The following is a 13,535-nucleotide window of genomic DNA, read 5'->3' as shown; positions in this document are numbered from 1 at the left end:
CAAGACAGGAAAGTTGTGGCAGTAAATGGTCACAACCACTTTGATTCCAATGACAGGAAAGTATTTTCAAGCTGCAAACCACCCACCATTATTACAGCCTACAGTAATGTCTTTAACCAAGGTCAGCGTCTGAAAATGTTTGACCCCAAGCCTATACAGCCCCCATTCACAGTGACAGAGTGTATAACTGAGGCAGAAAGATCTATCTATCTATCTATCTATATATCTATCTATCTATCTATCTATCTATCTATCTATCTATCTATCTATCTATCTATCTATCTATCTATCTATCACCATACACAGAAGATCTGTCACAAAATGACTCCAGTGTGTTTCCAATTGTTCTTTACTGGCAGCTCATTGGCCAATATTGCAAACACCACAAGCATCCCATATTATGGATATTACAGTTATGAAATACATGTATGTCTGACCCTATTCACTTGTACTGGCTCAAAAGATGAAAAAAGTTATGAAGCTGTGCAGAGTTTGTCAGTTTCACTGACAATCAATGTATCAGTTTTGATCAGTGGGTAGGAGTGGTTATTTTTTATGTTGACGATCGTAGCTAATCTTTTCCACCCATATACCTGTATCAATAATGAATTTTATAAGACTTTATAATCTGTTTGAAAACAATAATAACAATTGTTGTTTGAAAATTGAGTCAAAATAAATTAGAGAAACTGAAAAACACTTTGGTGGTCCCAGGACTAGAGAAGCTCCATGTGAGTGCATAATTTAATTAAACGTTTCCAATTGAAAATAACCTAATTTATTATTATTCTGCTATAAAACGATGCATTATTTCAAGTCCCAGTAGACGTAACACACAAACATGTGTGCTTCTGTAGTTTGTTGGCAGTTTGTTTGGCTGCATCTAAACTATTCAGGATTTTTCTTTTTAGGAAATACAAAAATTAATGGCAGATTTCATGAAAAAGTGTTGTATCATCTGAAAAAGTACAACAATCATGATCTATTTGCCTTTAATGTGGAGCAATGAATTGCATTGCACTCTAATCTTTTTAAAACTGCAACATGCACATTCACTTTATTTTCAATGTTTTGAATTTCAATCCTAGGATCCTTTCTTTGTAAAGATGTAGGTCGAGTAGAAGAAAGTAATAGAGTACACAGTATGTACAAGGGAAAATTCCTTTGCATGTTTTAAATGTTTATTTTCACTGCAGTGAGCACCATAAACAAAAATATATTTATCTCTGTGAGGCTGTGACAAACGTTTTAGAGATAGATTTCTTAACATCTGTGGAATAAAAATGTAAAGTTAGTCAAGTACTGATTTCAGTTGAACCAACCCTTAAAAAGTTGCATTCAAAGTGGTCTTGCAGTTGATAATAAAAGTAAGATAAGTGTTAGAAGTCAAAAACTTTGTGCCGATACCAGGAACCCAACTGTGATTTTCAAATAAAAAAAAGTACAAAAGCAACAGCCAATAAGCATGAATATGAAAACAGATAACAAGTCTTCATGTAAACGATTACAGATAAGCAAGAGAAGCCACTCTGTTCTGGGCAAAGTAACACCTTTTCTGATTGTTAGTTGATGTCTCACACCTATTCACCAAACCCTCCTTCTGCTGCCCATTGTCACCCTGCGTAATAATAATGGCCGCTTTGTGTCTTCCCCAGAGTGTCAGACATCTGTGAGAGAGGGGGGCTGCTTCCACTTTCTCCTGACCACTTCATGTGTTGCCAAAGTGGAGACAAACAAGCTTTGTGCTTCAGCTCTGCTGCTGTCCTGATGCTCACAGACTGCCCCAGTTTATAGACCCATCACTTAATTGTGGCCTCACTCAACTAGGACCATTGTCTTCTGTGTCTCTGTGGAAATTGCAACTATTGAGACTGCACTGAAGTTTAATAGACGGACTTTATTCTTTCAACATCCAGATACACTTTTAATTTTTTATAGTTTTGTGTGTGTGCAACATAGAACATCGGTTGACCTTTTCACAGAGCCTCCCTAAAACAATTTAGGCCTGTATGTAAAGTCATATCTGATTGTCAGAAGTTACATCAAGGTTGTCTCAAGAAAAAACTGAAGGGGCTGTTTGGGAGTCATTCTTTAACTCATAAACGGTCATTTTCCGTATCCTGCACTATATGAGCCAAAGCAACAACATTTTGTAATTGGCACTGTAAAGTTCAACTTTGAATGACAATAAAGAAAGTCTATGTCTAATTTAATGCTCATCTTTATTAAACAAATGTGAAAGCCTCTTCAACAGCAGAATACATTTGGGGCGAAATTAAAACAAGGATGTTCTTCAGATTGACTAGTCCCTTCTCGCCTGTCTGTAATAAAGGATTAAACATTTTTTTGGATTCATAAGGCCCAGAAGCATTCTCATACTACAACTTGATATTTTCTTGTCATGTCATGTTGTTGAAATATCAATTTGACCATGCTAGGATTATCTACAAGGGGCCTGCAGGCTGCATGGGTCGACACTTGCCTGCAATAGGCCAACCCTCAACTAAAGAATTTTTTTTGAGACTGAGGAGACTAATACCTAAAACCTTACATTTCTGTTTTACAACGGTTGCCTGTATAACCAAAGATTGAGAAAATGTGCTGTTAAATTGCAATTTTCGTGCAAACAGAGATCTACAAGGTCTTTGTTACAGACGCTAAGTTACATCCTTGGTTGTTGTGTTTAACTCAGTCGTGCCTTTCCCATTACGACCATCACTGGGAGTCTGTATCCTTACTGACCTCTTTGTAGCACCAGAAGACATCTGCCCCCCGCCCTCGGTCTTAGTTTATCCTACAGTGCTAAACAAGCTGCACGCTCTCCCACAATAAAAGTGTTGACGTCACTGACCGTCGTTGAGCACGGGCTGCATTCAGGTTCACCTATTAAGCTTCGACTTCTGAGCTTTTACATAGTAGATAAGAGTACACAATAGGCGAAGCTTATAAGGACCAGTCTCACAAAAGTAAAGCGTTTTTGTGGAGTTTGCTGAAATTACAGACTTGTTGATTTCAATTAAATTAGTTTAAATAACACCATACAACCTAATTCAACCAAACAACAGAACATGGTTCTGTCTGTGCAAGGTGGTGTCCCCCTCTGGCAGTGGAAACAAGATGTGTCCACTCATTTCCAGGTTTAAAGTGTCTTCTAGGTTTTGGACTTGTTTCTGCAATTATGCATGTGACTATATTGTCATAGAAAAACTTAACTAGAACACTAGAAAAGCTTCTGTTAAACATTGTTTTTGGTCTTTCCCTGGGACTTACGGATCATGATTAAATGTATTATTTCTTAGAAATCTGTGAAGTGAAACTACAAAACAAAATTATTTTATAGTCCATCTGACTATTCTTGTCTGGCATCTGATTTTGAAGACATTTTCAGACAACAAAACTGAGCTTCCATGTATGAGTGAATTATCTCATGTGGGGAGATAATTAAGTCTTTACCATTACCATGCCATGAAAGTTTTTCTTTGATAATAGCTTCAGATTGGAAGTGAGGTTGTGTTATCCAACATGTTAAAAAAAAGTATAAGGCATATTCAAAAACTAAACAAAAATAATAAGTTAGTTCCATATGCCAACATTTACAAAAAAGATAGGCAGGTAAGAAAGAAGTCATTATGAAGGGGAGGTATTAAATTGTAGGGTGTTTATTCATGTACTCTGAGATTCTATTTTTTCTAATTTTGGATACGTTTTAAAAAGACATGTTGGGCTCTGAACTAATATCAAAGAAATTGGGAAATGCTATAGCCTATTCGAAAAGACTAACAGTAGGCCTGCCAGTTGTAGCCCTAAGTAGACAAACTTTATGCAAACTTTGAGATTCAGTGATTATACAGTAGCCGAGAAAATAAATGTACTTGGGATCGCAAGACTGCGCTACACATTGTTTCTGAGTGATTTACTGCGCTCAGGACTCGTTTAGAAACGTCCAACAGTCCCTGAATGCAGCAAGCTGCAAAACTGCGAGAGAAGCGGTGATTGAAGGGGATAGAAGAGCGGCGGTGGCGACGACGGCCATCTTAGAGCTACCGTAGTAACCGACTCTCATCTTCTGGATTTTATTTTTCCTGTGAGAGAAATATTTCGGCTGACTGGCAAGAGAAGAAGAAGGTTGTTTTTTCACTTCACCGCCGTTGAACTCGAAGTCGGGATGCGGTTCCGAGGGAATAAACATTTTGCATCCGCTGTCGGACTGGTCCTCGGACTATTATGTGCGGTGGAGGCAGCTAAAGGTAATAAGCTGGGATTTATGTTGTGCGTTGCTTGTCTGTTCGTGTCGGACAGGTTTATTTTGTGGCTTAGCGTCGTATGAACTGAAAGTAAGTGGTTTCCCAGGGCTTTTTTGGTTGTGTCCTGACAGTGAAGGTTATCACAGAGTCTGTAGCAAGTGTCGGTCCAGAGGGATGTAACCTGTTCTGGGATGGTCAGCTCGCGAGCCGCAGCGGATGATGTCGCGCAGTATCCCGCCGACAGCAAGTGCATCACGCGATATCATGTCAATTAAACTACAAAAAGACTACAAGTAAACAATACATTCTAACTACATCTGTTTTATTTATTTTAATTGTCAAACCCCCGTATAAGGCTACTTTGAAGATAATACGAAGGCCACGAAACGACCCCCTTCTTTCTTCTGCATGTAGTCTATTTTTGGCTTATGCTTTTTTTATATCGCTTTAAACCTTTTTGTTTTAGGATAAAACAATCATTATCATCCTCTGCAGGGATTTCATGATTATTTTTTATAACTTGTGTCTGGTACTCACTGTACTGCTCAAGAGAAAAATACGGTTTGTTTTTTTCAATATATCTATATGAACATGATTGCTGATGTGGTTTTCCCCAAGTTGTTTTTCCATATTCTGCAGTCAGTGTTAATAAACCAGACGAGGTTTATTCTTCCATTCGTAGGCCTTGTGCTGAGTTTGGCAGCGTTATGGTCGCACCAGGATGGAGCTTGGCTGGCTACGCATTGCAGATCCTCCTCAGCAGCCTCTTGTTTGTCGGTGGATTTAAATATTTATGTGTTGTGATCACAGTTTTAAGTGTGGAAAGTCTGGGCCTATATGAACTGTAGTCTGTAGAGAAGTGGAAGTGCAGTGCTCTTCATTTGCAATGTCACCGATGGAGACACACACACACACACACACACACACACACACACACACTGTGCAGAGACATGCCTTTATTTGCTGCAGGGCGGTCCACCTTCCTCCTACAGCTCACTGCTCAGACATGAACCTCCTGATTGCATGAATTTATGGAGTGTTTTTAACGTTTATCTGAATCCACTGACTCCCTTGTGTGAACTCCATGTTGGGTGTGTAAAGGTAGCTGCATATTAATTAGTTCCTCAACATGCCTGGGCCAGTGGGTGTTGTTGACTTTAATGTTGCAGCCATTTTTATGACCTACTGACAAATAAAGCTCTGAAAGGGATAAATAAACCTATAAATGTCTACACAGAGGCATCCAACGAAGCCATATTTTTCACTGTTTCCATGCCAAACAGCTGAGAATGCACAGCAGTGGGAGGCTTCCCTTTCCGAGCAGTAACTTCACTTCTTTTTCATCAACCTAAAGCTGGCTCATGTGTGTGAAACTTACTTTTTATGTTGAAGGTGAGCGTGTGTTTGCAAAGTGCACCTGTTGGCTTTCCTTGTCCTTATCAGCAAAGCAGACCTGTGAAATCACCATCGTGTTGAGTGCGTATCTCACATTAACCAAAGGTCACTTGCTCATTTTGTGCAACACCCCTTGTCACCTGCATTTAGATTTCAAGGCTTGTTGATTCGTCTTATTTTATTGCCAGCCACCTGTCAGTGGACCAGGAATCATATCGTATTTTGTTGATGATGTTCCTGGTTTCTCCAGTCTCTAGATGATCACTAATAGAGGTTATTACTGCAGAAACAGAGGGAGACATGGAGAGTCATTCAGGTGCATTTATCAGTATTTGCAGTGGATGAGTTCCCCAGCTGCTCACCTACACAAACATGAATCACTGATTAAAAGTCTACAATAAACCCTGGAGGATCTGAAGGAATAGGTTTTGATTCATATGAAATTCTTATCTCTACTATGTGAGTCATTGCACTGCAAACACAGCAATGGTGTGTGTAATACTGGTGCAAATTGAAATCTTCTGCAGGTCTTTGAAGCTTGAAAGCACGTTATGCTTGAAGATCTTTGATGTTGTCCAACCCTGTTAATGTCTTCAAATGGACACCTCTTGCTCCACCATTTTGGTCCACTTGTTTCAACATCTCTGTCCCCTTGTTTTGTTCTCATGAGCAGCTGCTGGGTGCCTTCGTGTTCCATAGTCAAACACTAGGTCTGCCCGTATTCATGAGCTTTCTCTGTATGCACAAAGCCAGACAGAGCTAAAGCCGGCTGCTGGGAAGTTTCATGGCTCATTCGTCACCCAATTAAGACATTTGAGTTGATCAAATTGAAGGCCTTGCTTTGTGTGGCACTGAGGGCACGCTCTGTTCACCTGGCTGGCAGTGAAGAAGAAGTAAATTATTATAGGTTAGGTGTGAAAGTGTGCAACTCCTCCTTGTCTTACATTTATTGGAAAAGCCTTCCACTGATTATGGTTTGAGCAAAATATCAATAACAATATATTTTTTAACAATATAATTCTACTCATTTTATTCACATTGAAATTCGCTTTAAACACATTTTTTTCCTTTCGTATAACTTCAGCTGTAAAACAATTGTCTTCAATTAGGCCTGTAGTGGTTTCAATTTAAAAACACGTCAGCCTTCAAAAACCATCAGTGATTTCTTAGCTCATAAGTCACTTATTCTACTCTATTTCTATTAATTATTTAAGATGATACACAAAATTTAGGATGATGAGGGCCATCGGTGACCTGGTGACCCAGTGGACATGAATATGCTCTGATTTGCTGCTTGCTGTTGACAGCTTCTCCTTTGACACAGCAACCTATGTGTGACGCATTTCATCTGGCTATGTTATGGCAAGCAGAAACTATGTGGACCAACACAGCTAACAATCACTCCATTGTTCACTTCTCCTCTGCAGATCTTGTAACACAGTCATCATTCTGCATCAGATTACATTACTGTTTCTTCTCACAAATAAGATCATTAAATGTCAGCGGTATGACAGCTAATGTCCAAAAAAACGTGATGCCAAGGGAAAAGAAGGGAGTCAGTTCAGTTTAGGGTGTTTCACTTTGAATGATGCAGAGAGTTATCAGCTGTCGTCAGTGCGTCACTTGGAAGTTGTTGAATCGATAGGACACATTTTTGATGTTGATTGATCTGCTCCACGTATTCCACTTTGTCTTGTCACCATAAGATCCACGGCTTAACATAATCTGTCATTGAACTTACATGCAACTAAAGACCTATTTGTAATAGAAACTCACATTTTCCCTGCAAAGTAAAGCCCTTGGCCATTGAAAGACGTTGCTACACTTCTAGAAAGGTGAAAGACAGGTAGGCAATAGATGACCCTTTATCATCCCACTGCTGTATACCACATATTAGTAAATGGCATTAACGTTTTAGAGACATTTGTCATTTCTTTGAAGTATCTATTTGACTATACGTAGTCAAACTCAGCCAAATCTGTATTTAAGTTGAGGAAGATAGAAAAGAAGATTTTTTTTAAAGGATGTGCTAAATTATAGCTGAGAAGAATTCTAAAATAGTGAAAAATTGAAGAACTCTTCTTAACCACAGTGAGATGAAAATAATTACTGTTTATGTGGTTTAAAAACATTTTACCCTGTTTTTCCACAAATAATTGTGTTCTTGTACTACTCAGTTGCCCTGTTTCTGAAAGTTAAGTCCAACATTTTGAATATTTATTCAGATTTTCTAAGAGGAACAAAGGGCTTTTGGGGCCAGGCTTCAGGGTCGGGATCTTGACTTAGCATGTCACAATTGGAGGAGTGTTTGAAGGATCACAAGTCAAGCCCCTCAAGAATGTGTAATTCCCCCCTGACAGTGCAAAGTTGTTGAAGCATTTCACTTTGGTAATATTCCAGTCATTGCTATGAGGATGGTTCTTGAGAATACTGGACTCACTTTTGGTCTTTTGTGACTCTGCTCTGATTGGTGCCTTCAGGGTCTGAATGGAGTCAGTGAACTGTCAAAAATGGGTCATTCAGTTTGGAATATTAAGTTGTGCCAGGTCACTGGGGAGTTGTGTTAGCCACCAAGAAAGCAGTTAGCAATCATAGCATCATTAGCCTTTGGTTGGTTCACGTATTACATTCAACATTGGAAATAGTCAGAACATCCAGGCTGCAAGAAATTCATTGTCAAACTGTATTAGGGCTTCCACACTTGCAGAAATCTCCTGACAATCTCAGGATATGTCTCGGAGTAGCCGTATGTGAGCGCAAACCACCATATTTTTTACTCGGACTTCACCCAGAGTTTCTCCTGCCAGTCCGATGAGCTAATCTAAGAATGGATGGATGGATGGATAGATAGATAATCCCATGGGAAATTCAATAGTAGTGGTAGTGACGTTTGTATTCTGTGACCGCTGCAGAGAATGTATCGCGACCACTGCGATCTCCGTGCACGTTTACCAGGATTACCTTTTTTGTTCTCCAGTGTATACCACCCATTGGCACAATGGGTGGTATACATCATTCTGTCAAAGCCTGATCCCGTTTGTGTTTCCACAGCCACCCGTGCCCTATTTGGTAGGTGATGTGTAAGCCGGAGGCTGATAGCCACGCCAGCTACGTAACAGTGTCACATGATGGCAACTAACAGCTAACTGCTAACTAATAAATTCAACCAAGAAGTAAAACGCGATACAAACAAAACCAATGCTGGATGACATCCAGTTCGTCTACTCTGTCGCTGACATGTTGCTCTTTATTACAAAACACAATCAAGCTTGGTTTCAGTGAAGGCTGTGTGCCACGAGGAGAAATAAACAGACGTAAACAATCAGCTGTGTGTTTAAACGTGCCAGGGTTTTGTTTACTGTTGTCACACGGGAAGTGACGATTCTTTCGACCAATCAATGGACTGCAGTGTTTAGCTCCACCTTTTAGGATCGGCTCGGAATTCTTCCCTTCTAACAGAAGGGACCCAAAAAGTAGGACGGTACGGGTCGGTTATTTGGGAATCTTTCCCAGGATTAGTCTATGGAAACGCTGCAAAATGCGCGCTGTACCGAAACCAGACGAACCAAACCGGACCGCTCAGTGGAAACGGGACATATGTGAACAGCAACGTCAGCAGAATCTCTGTAGCAGTCCTTTTCCAAACCAACTGATTTCGTTGCTATAAAGGCCGTACTGAAACAGAGTGACTTAATTGTGGAAGTGATAGTCACGGGTGCCCGTGTTATTGAGTCATCTTGAAGCAGTGTAATCAAACCAGAGCACACAGGTCAAAATTCAAACCAGATCTGCAGCTCTTGTGTGACTGTGACCTCTTCCCTAGAGTCACATTGCTTACAGAAGACTTGGCACTGCGTAGTTATCACATTAGGGTGTTGTGACAGTTAGGTTCAGGCTCCATGGGAAACAGGTAACCAGAGAGCACATTACCTGCCGCAGGTCAGCTACACCCAAGAACTGCCTGTGCCGCGCTCCAGCCGACTCACTCTCACTTCTCCACTCTCACTGGTTCTTTTGTGCCATTCACACAGAGAGGTGATTGAGTTGCATTCAAGGCTCTGCGACTCCCAACCCCCATCTATAGAGGAGCAGCGCTCTCACTGAGGGTGTGTTCGTTCTGCTGGGCGGCTGAGACGGCTCAAAGGACAAACAAATGTTGTTGCCTGGCATGGAAACTGAGAGGCTCTCCTGTGTGAGCGCTGTGTTGGAGTGAGGGCCCCTGAGGTCTGGGTTTCCTTTAAGGGTCAACATGGCTTACTGGAACAGTCCCCGGTCTGTGATAGTGAAGGCTTGCATCAACAAGCTCAGGAGCTTGTAAGGCAAGACAAACAGAGAAGTGTGCCTGCTGTTCTAGAGCGTGAGCAGAACCTCCAGTGACTATTGTTGGTTGACAGAATTAAAAGAGCCACCTTGAAGAATTGAAGTCATTTACCCAGATTAGTATGCATACCTACACCTATTTGGCTGCAATTTCTATATGTTGGATCCTTCTGTCTGGTATGTGTAGAGCTTGCATTGAAACTGCAAGGAAATGTCCCAGTGGTTGTTGAAAGCCTGCAAAAGGTTCAGCATAGAAATTACCTCAAAGAAACGAAAAGAAAACAGTCCATAGCTGCAATTGCGTACTCTTTAAATATAGACACAGATGAATAACAACCTGGCAACAGAAAGGCTTTATTTAGCAGTAAATGATAGTAAGACAGCCTGCACTCAGCTTGGAGACTTTGTTGTCTGTTCTGGTCCTCTGTGAGTGGCAGGTTTTGCTACAGATTTTAATTTATTCATGATTCTGGGTAAAACGAACATTTGCACCAGAGCGTGAACTAGTTATCCAGAATTTTGAATCAATGTTGAACACGTTCACTTGCTGCTTTCAAACTGTGTGCGCTCTGTGTGATGAGTTGGAGTTTGTACTATAATGTAATCTGAAATCTATAAGAACATTTTAGTCCAGAGGGAATTCATGATTGTGTATGGATTCATGAATTATTTAAATGCTGCAATATCTTGATGTCATGGGACTTATTGTTAGCATGCAATGAAATAAAACAAATGCTTGCAGGCTATCAGAAGTCAAATGTAAAATTTGAGTTCAGTTGTTAAATGAGAACTCCTCTACATGTCACAACCTGACATTTGGCTACATCATCATCATGGTTACACAACATGCCCCCAGAGGTTCCCAGGCTTCATCTGATAATTACAAACTGATCATCTGCTGCAGTGATGCTGCTACAGTCGGAGCACAGCTCTGTTGTGTTGCTGTGCTCCTCCCCCATGATGACCAGTGGCTTGTAAGCTGTCTGGTATGTTTTTAACTTCTATCCCTAACAGTTGTGGGGGTCATGTGGTGGCTAAATATGTGCAAAGCTTTTGGAAAGCGTTTTTAAGGCAGAAGGATTGTGTTAGAGAGAGAGAGAGAGAGAGAGAGAGAGAGAGAGAGAGAGAGAGGGAGAGAGAGAGAGAGAGAGAGAGAATACAGGCAGAATACAGGCATCCTATTGAATCTCAGGATTAGCTGGACCTATTGTGGCCCTTAAATTCTCGCAGGAAGTGTTTCATCACGGTTAAAAGGTTAAACTGTAAAGGTTTGGCTTCGATGAAAGAGCCTGGCAAACATAAAGGGGCTTTGTCTTTGTCTCCTTGTGAATGGTCCGTATGTTACCCTCTTCTTTGTTGGGGTTACAAAAGTAAATTAAGGTGATTTCCCTAAAAGTTTACTTTTTGGTTTTACATTGTACATTGTTGTTGTTTTTTTTGTCTGGATTTTTGGTCCAATGAGAAAGAAAATCAGCAGACAATGTTGTTTTGCAGAGAGAGGTGGAGTGTGGGCTTTTTGATCCTCTATATGAGACCATTTATTGTCCTGATGGTAAATCAAGATGACCACACTGGACAACAAATACGACTTTAAAGCCTTTTTCCCTTACTTGTATTGTCCACCACGTTATGTGTCTGTCATTGATTGATGGAGGATGCAGAAGGATGCATTTTCTCGTCATCAGAATTGGAATGTAATTGCGGCAATCACTAAACTGTTTAATTGAAATCACAATTATGGATGAATGTTATTTTTTTATTGAACTATAACATGACAAAGCACCAAGTCAGTTTGTGAGCCACATTCAATCTGAAACCTAAAGTCGTCAAACGTTCTCACATCAAGGACCCTTTAAATGTCATATTTACATTAGACTGTGGACCCTTGTGTAATAAGATATGTCCTAAGGTGGCTCATGTGATTGGATTTTAGCTTGATATTTTCATCACAGAAATTGTATGAAACCCTTGACCTTAATAGTTTGTGATAAGAAAAGACGAAATATATTGTATAAAGATCGCCAGGCACCAAACACTGAGCTAAGTAACAGAAAAAGTTGGAACAAAAGCTCTCCAAAACATCTGCAACAAATACTGAACTGTAGGTGGAATCTTACGGAGCTAGAATTAGACATTGGCAAGAATCTTGTGATATATATATCTTGGGTATCGGGTAGGGATGGCAAATTGCTGTAATCTCTGTACTCAAATTACCTAATGAAAGAGTACTCGAGTACTCGCAGATCATTATTATTCACATGATGATTATTTGTTTATCATTGGAAAAAAAAAATCTTGCGTCTTGCACAAGCTACCTTGCATCTTGGTAGCTTGTACTCCTGCTTGACAAACACCCTGAGCTCTCTGAAGCTCCTTCTATAAATTTAAATGGAAACATATTTCCAGTTACCGTTTTGGTTATTAGCATGCTAACGACGTGTGCTAGCAGGGCTAGCTCATAACATGACTCGAGACTGCCTTTTTCAGTCTCCAATTGTGTTTTAAGCATCAAACTAATATTTCTATGGTATGCAATTTGAACTCCACAAATCTTGCACTGAACATTCACTTCATTGTGTTGTCATCACTTTTCTTGACTGACATGTCGCAGGTGTAGCAGACAGTTCTGTATTTGTTGTGCTTTTGCTTTCAGCTTAATTTGTCCCTTGTGAGTTGCCATAGAGACCTATTGTTTTTGTTGACATCTGGCTCGTGTGTACTAAAGCTGAAGCCGTGGCCGGAGAAGTCATACGTTTGTGTCCTGTTCCTTATTTTCCTTGCTAGTATATTCAAGGAGGCGAAAATAAAAAGCTGGGTCAACGCTGTATGAGCCTAAAGCGGCGCTTGCACAGGTGCGCGAGTAATGAATCGCAACTTGAATAATGGAGTCGGCAGCGAGTACTGGAGTGCTCTTACCCATCCCTAGTATTGGGCATACAATTTGATATATCTTGATATTTAATTAACAATATTAAGTGCACCAATCACAAAACATTTGAACATTACAAAATGCAAGCTGTCCTTTTCCTTTTTTTTTTTCTTCAAAAGAATTAATTCAAAACATAACAGTATTGAACATAATACTGCCACATCAATTATTTATTTTAGCATGCGTACAAACGTACAAACCTACATGATGCTTTCCTATCACATTCTATACTGCACAGGCAGTAAACATTGTGACCAGCCACCAAACAAAATGGAAAACATAGCAGGTTAAAAACTTGTCCTTGGTACCAATTACTTCACAGCACGAAGCTGTTTCAAGCATCAATGGTGGTTCAGACAGGTGCACAGGTGGCAGACATAGAGCTGATCAGTAGATGGCTTGGCACAGAACACCTTGGCACTACCAAGTAGTACAGTACTTTATCCCAGTATACCTGTGTCAAGAGTCAGCTAAATCCTGCTCTCTGTCTGTCTGTCTGTCTGTCTGTCTGTCTGTCTGTCTGTCTGTCTGTCTGTCTGTCTGTCTGTCTGTCTGTCTGTCTGTCTGTCTGTCTGTCTGTCTGTCTGTCTGTCTGTCTGTCTGTCTGTCTGTCTGTCTGTCTGTCTGTCTGTCTGTCTGTCTGTCGA

The 13,535-nt window shown here is 40.3% G+C and overlaps 1 protein-coding gene across 4 annotated transcripts in view; it reads left to right on the top strand.

Moving 5' to 3' along the window:
• Positions 1-3,969: 3,969 nt before the first annotated feature.
• clstn1 (calsyntenin 1) overlaps positions 3,970-13,535 on the top strand; it is a 35,254-nt gene continuing 25,688 nt past the window's right edge. For all 4 annotated transcript variants that reach the window (XM_079359479.1, XM_079359477.1, XM_079359478.1 and 1 more), the window contains exon 1: positions 3,970-4,247. In XM_079359479.1, coding sequence (XP_079215605.1) covers positions 4,166-4,247 — 82 coding nt within the window. In that variant the 5' untranslated portion in view covers positions 3,970-4,165. The remainder of the gene's footprint in view (positions 4,248-13,535) is intronic.

The sequence above is a fragment of the Symphodus melops genome (assembly GCF_947650265.1).
Source record: "Symphodus melops genome assembly, chromosome: 13".
NCBI classification, from domain to species: Eukaryota; Metazoa; Chordata; class Actinopteri; order Labriformes; family Labridae; genus Symphodus; species Symphodus melops.
This window is presented reverse-complemented; position numbering and strand designations above follow the sequence as displayed.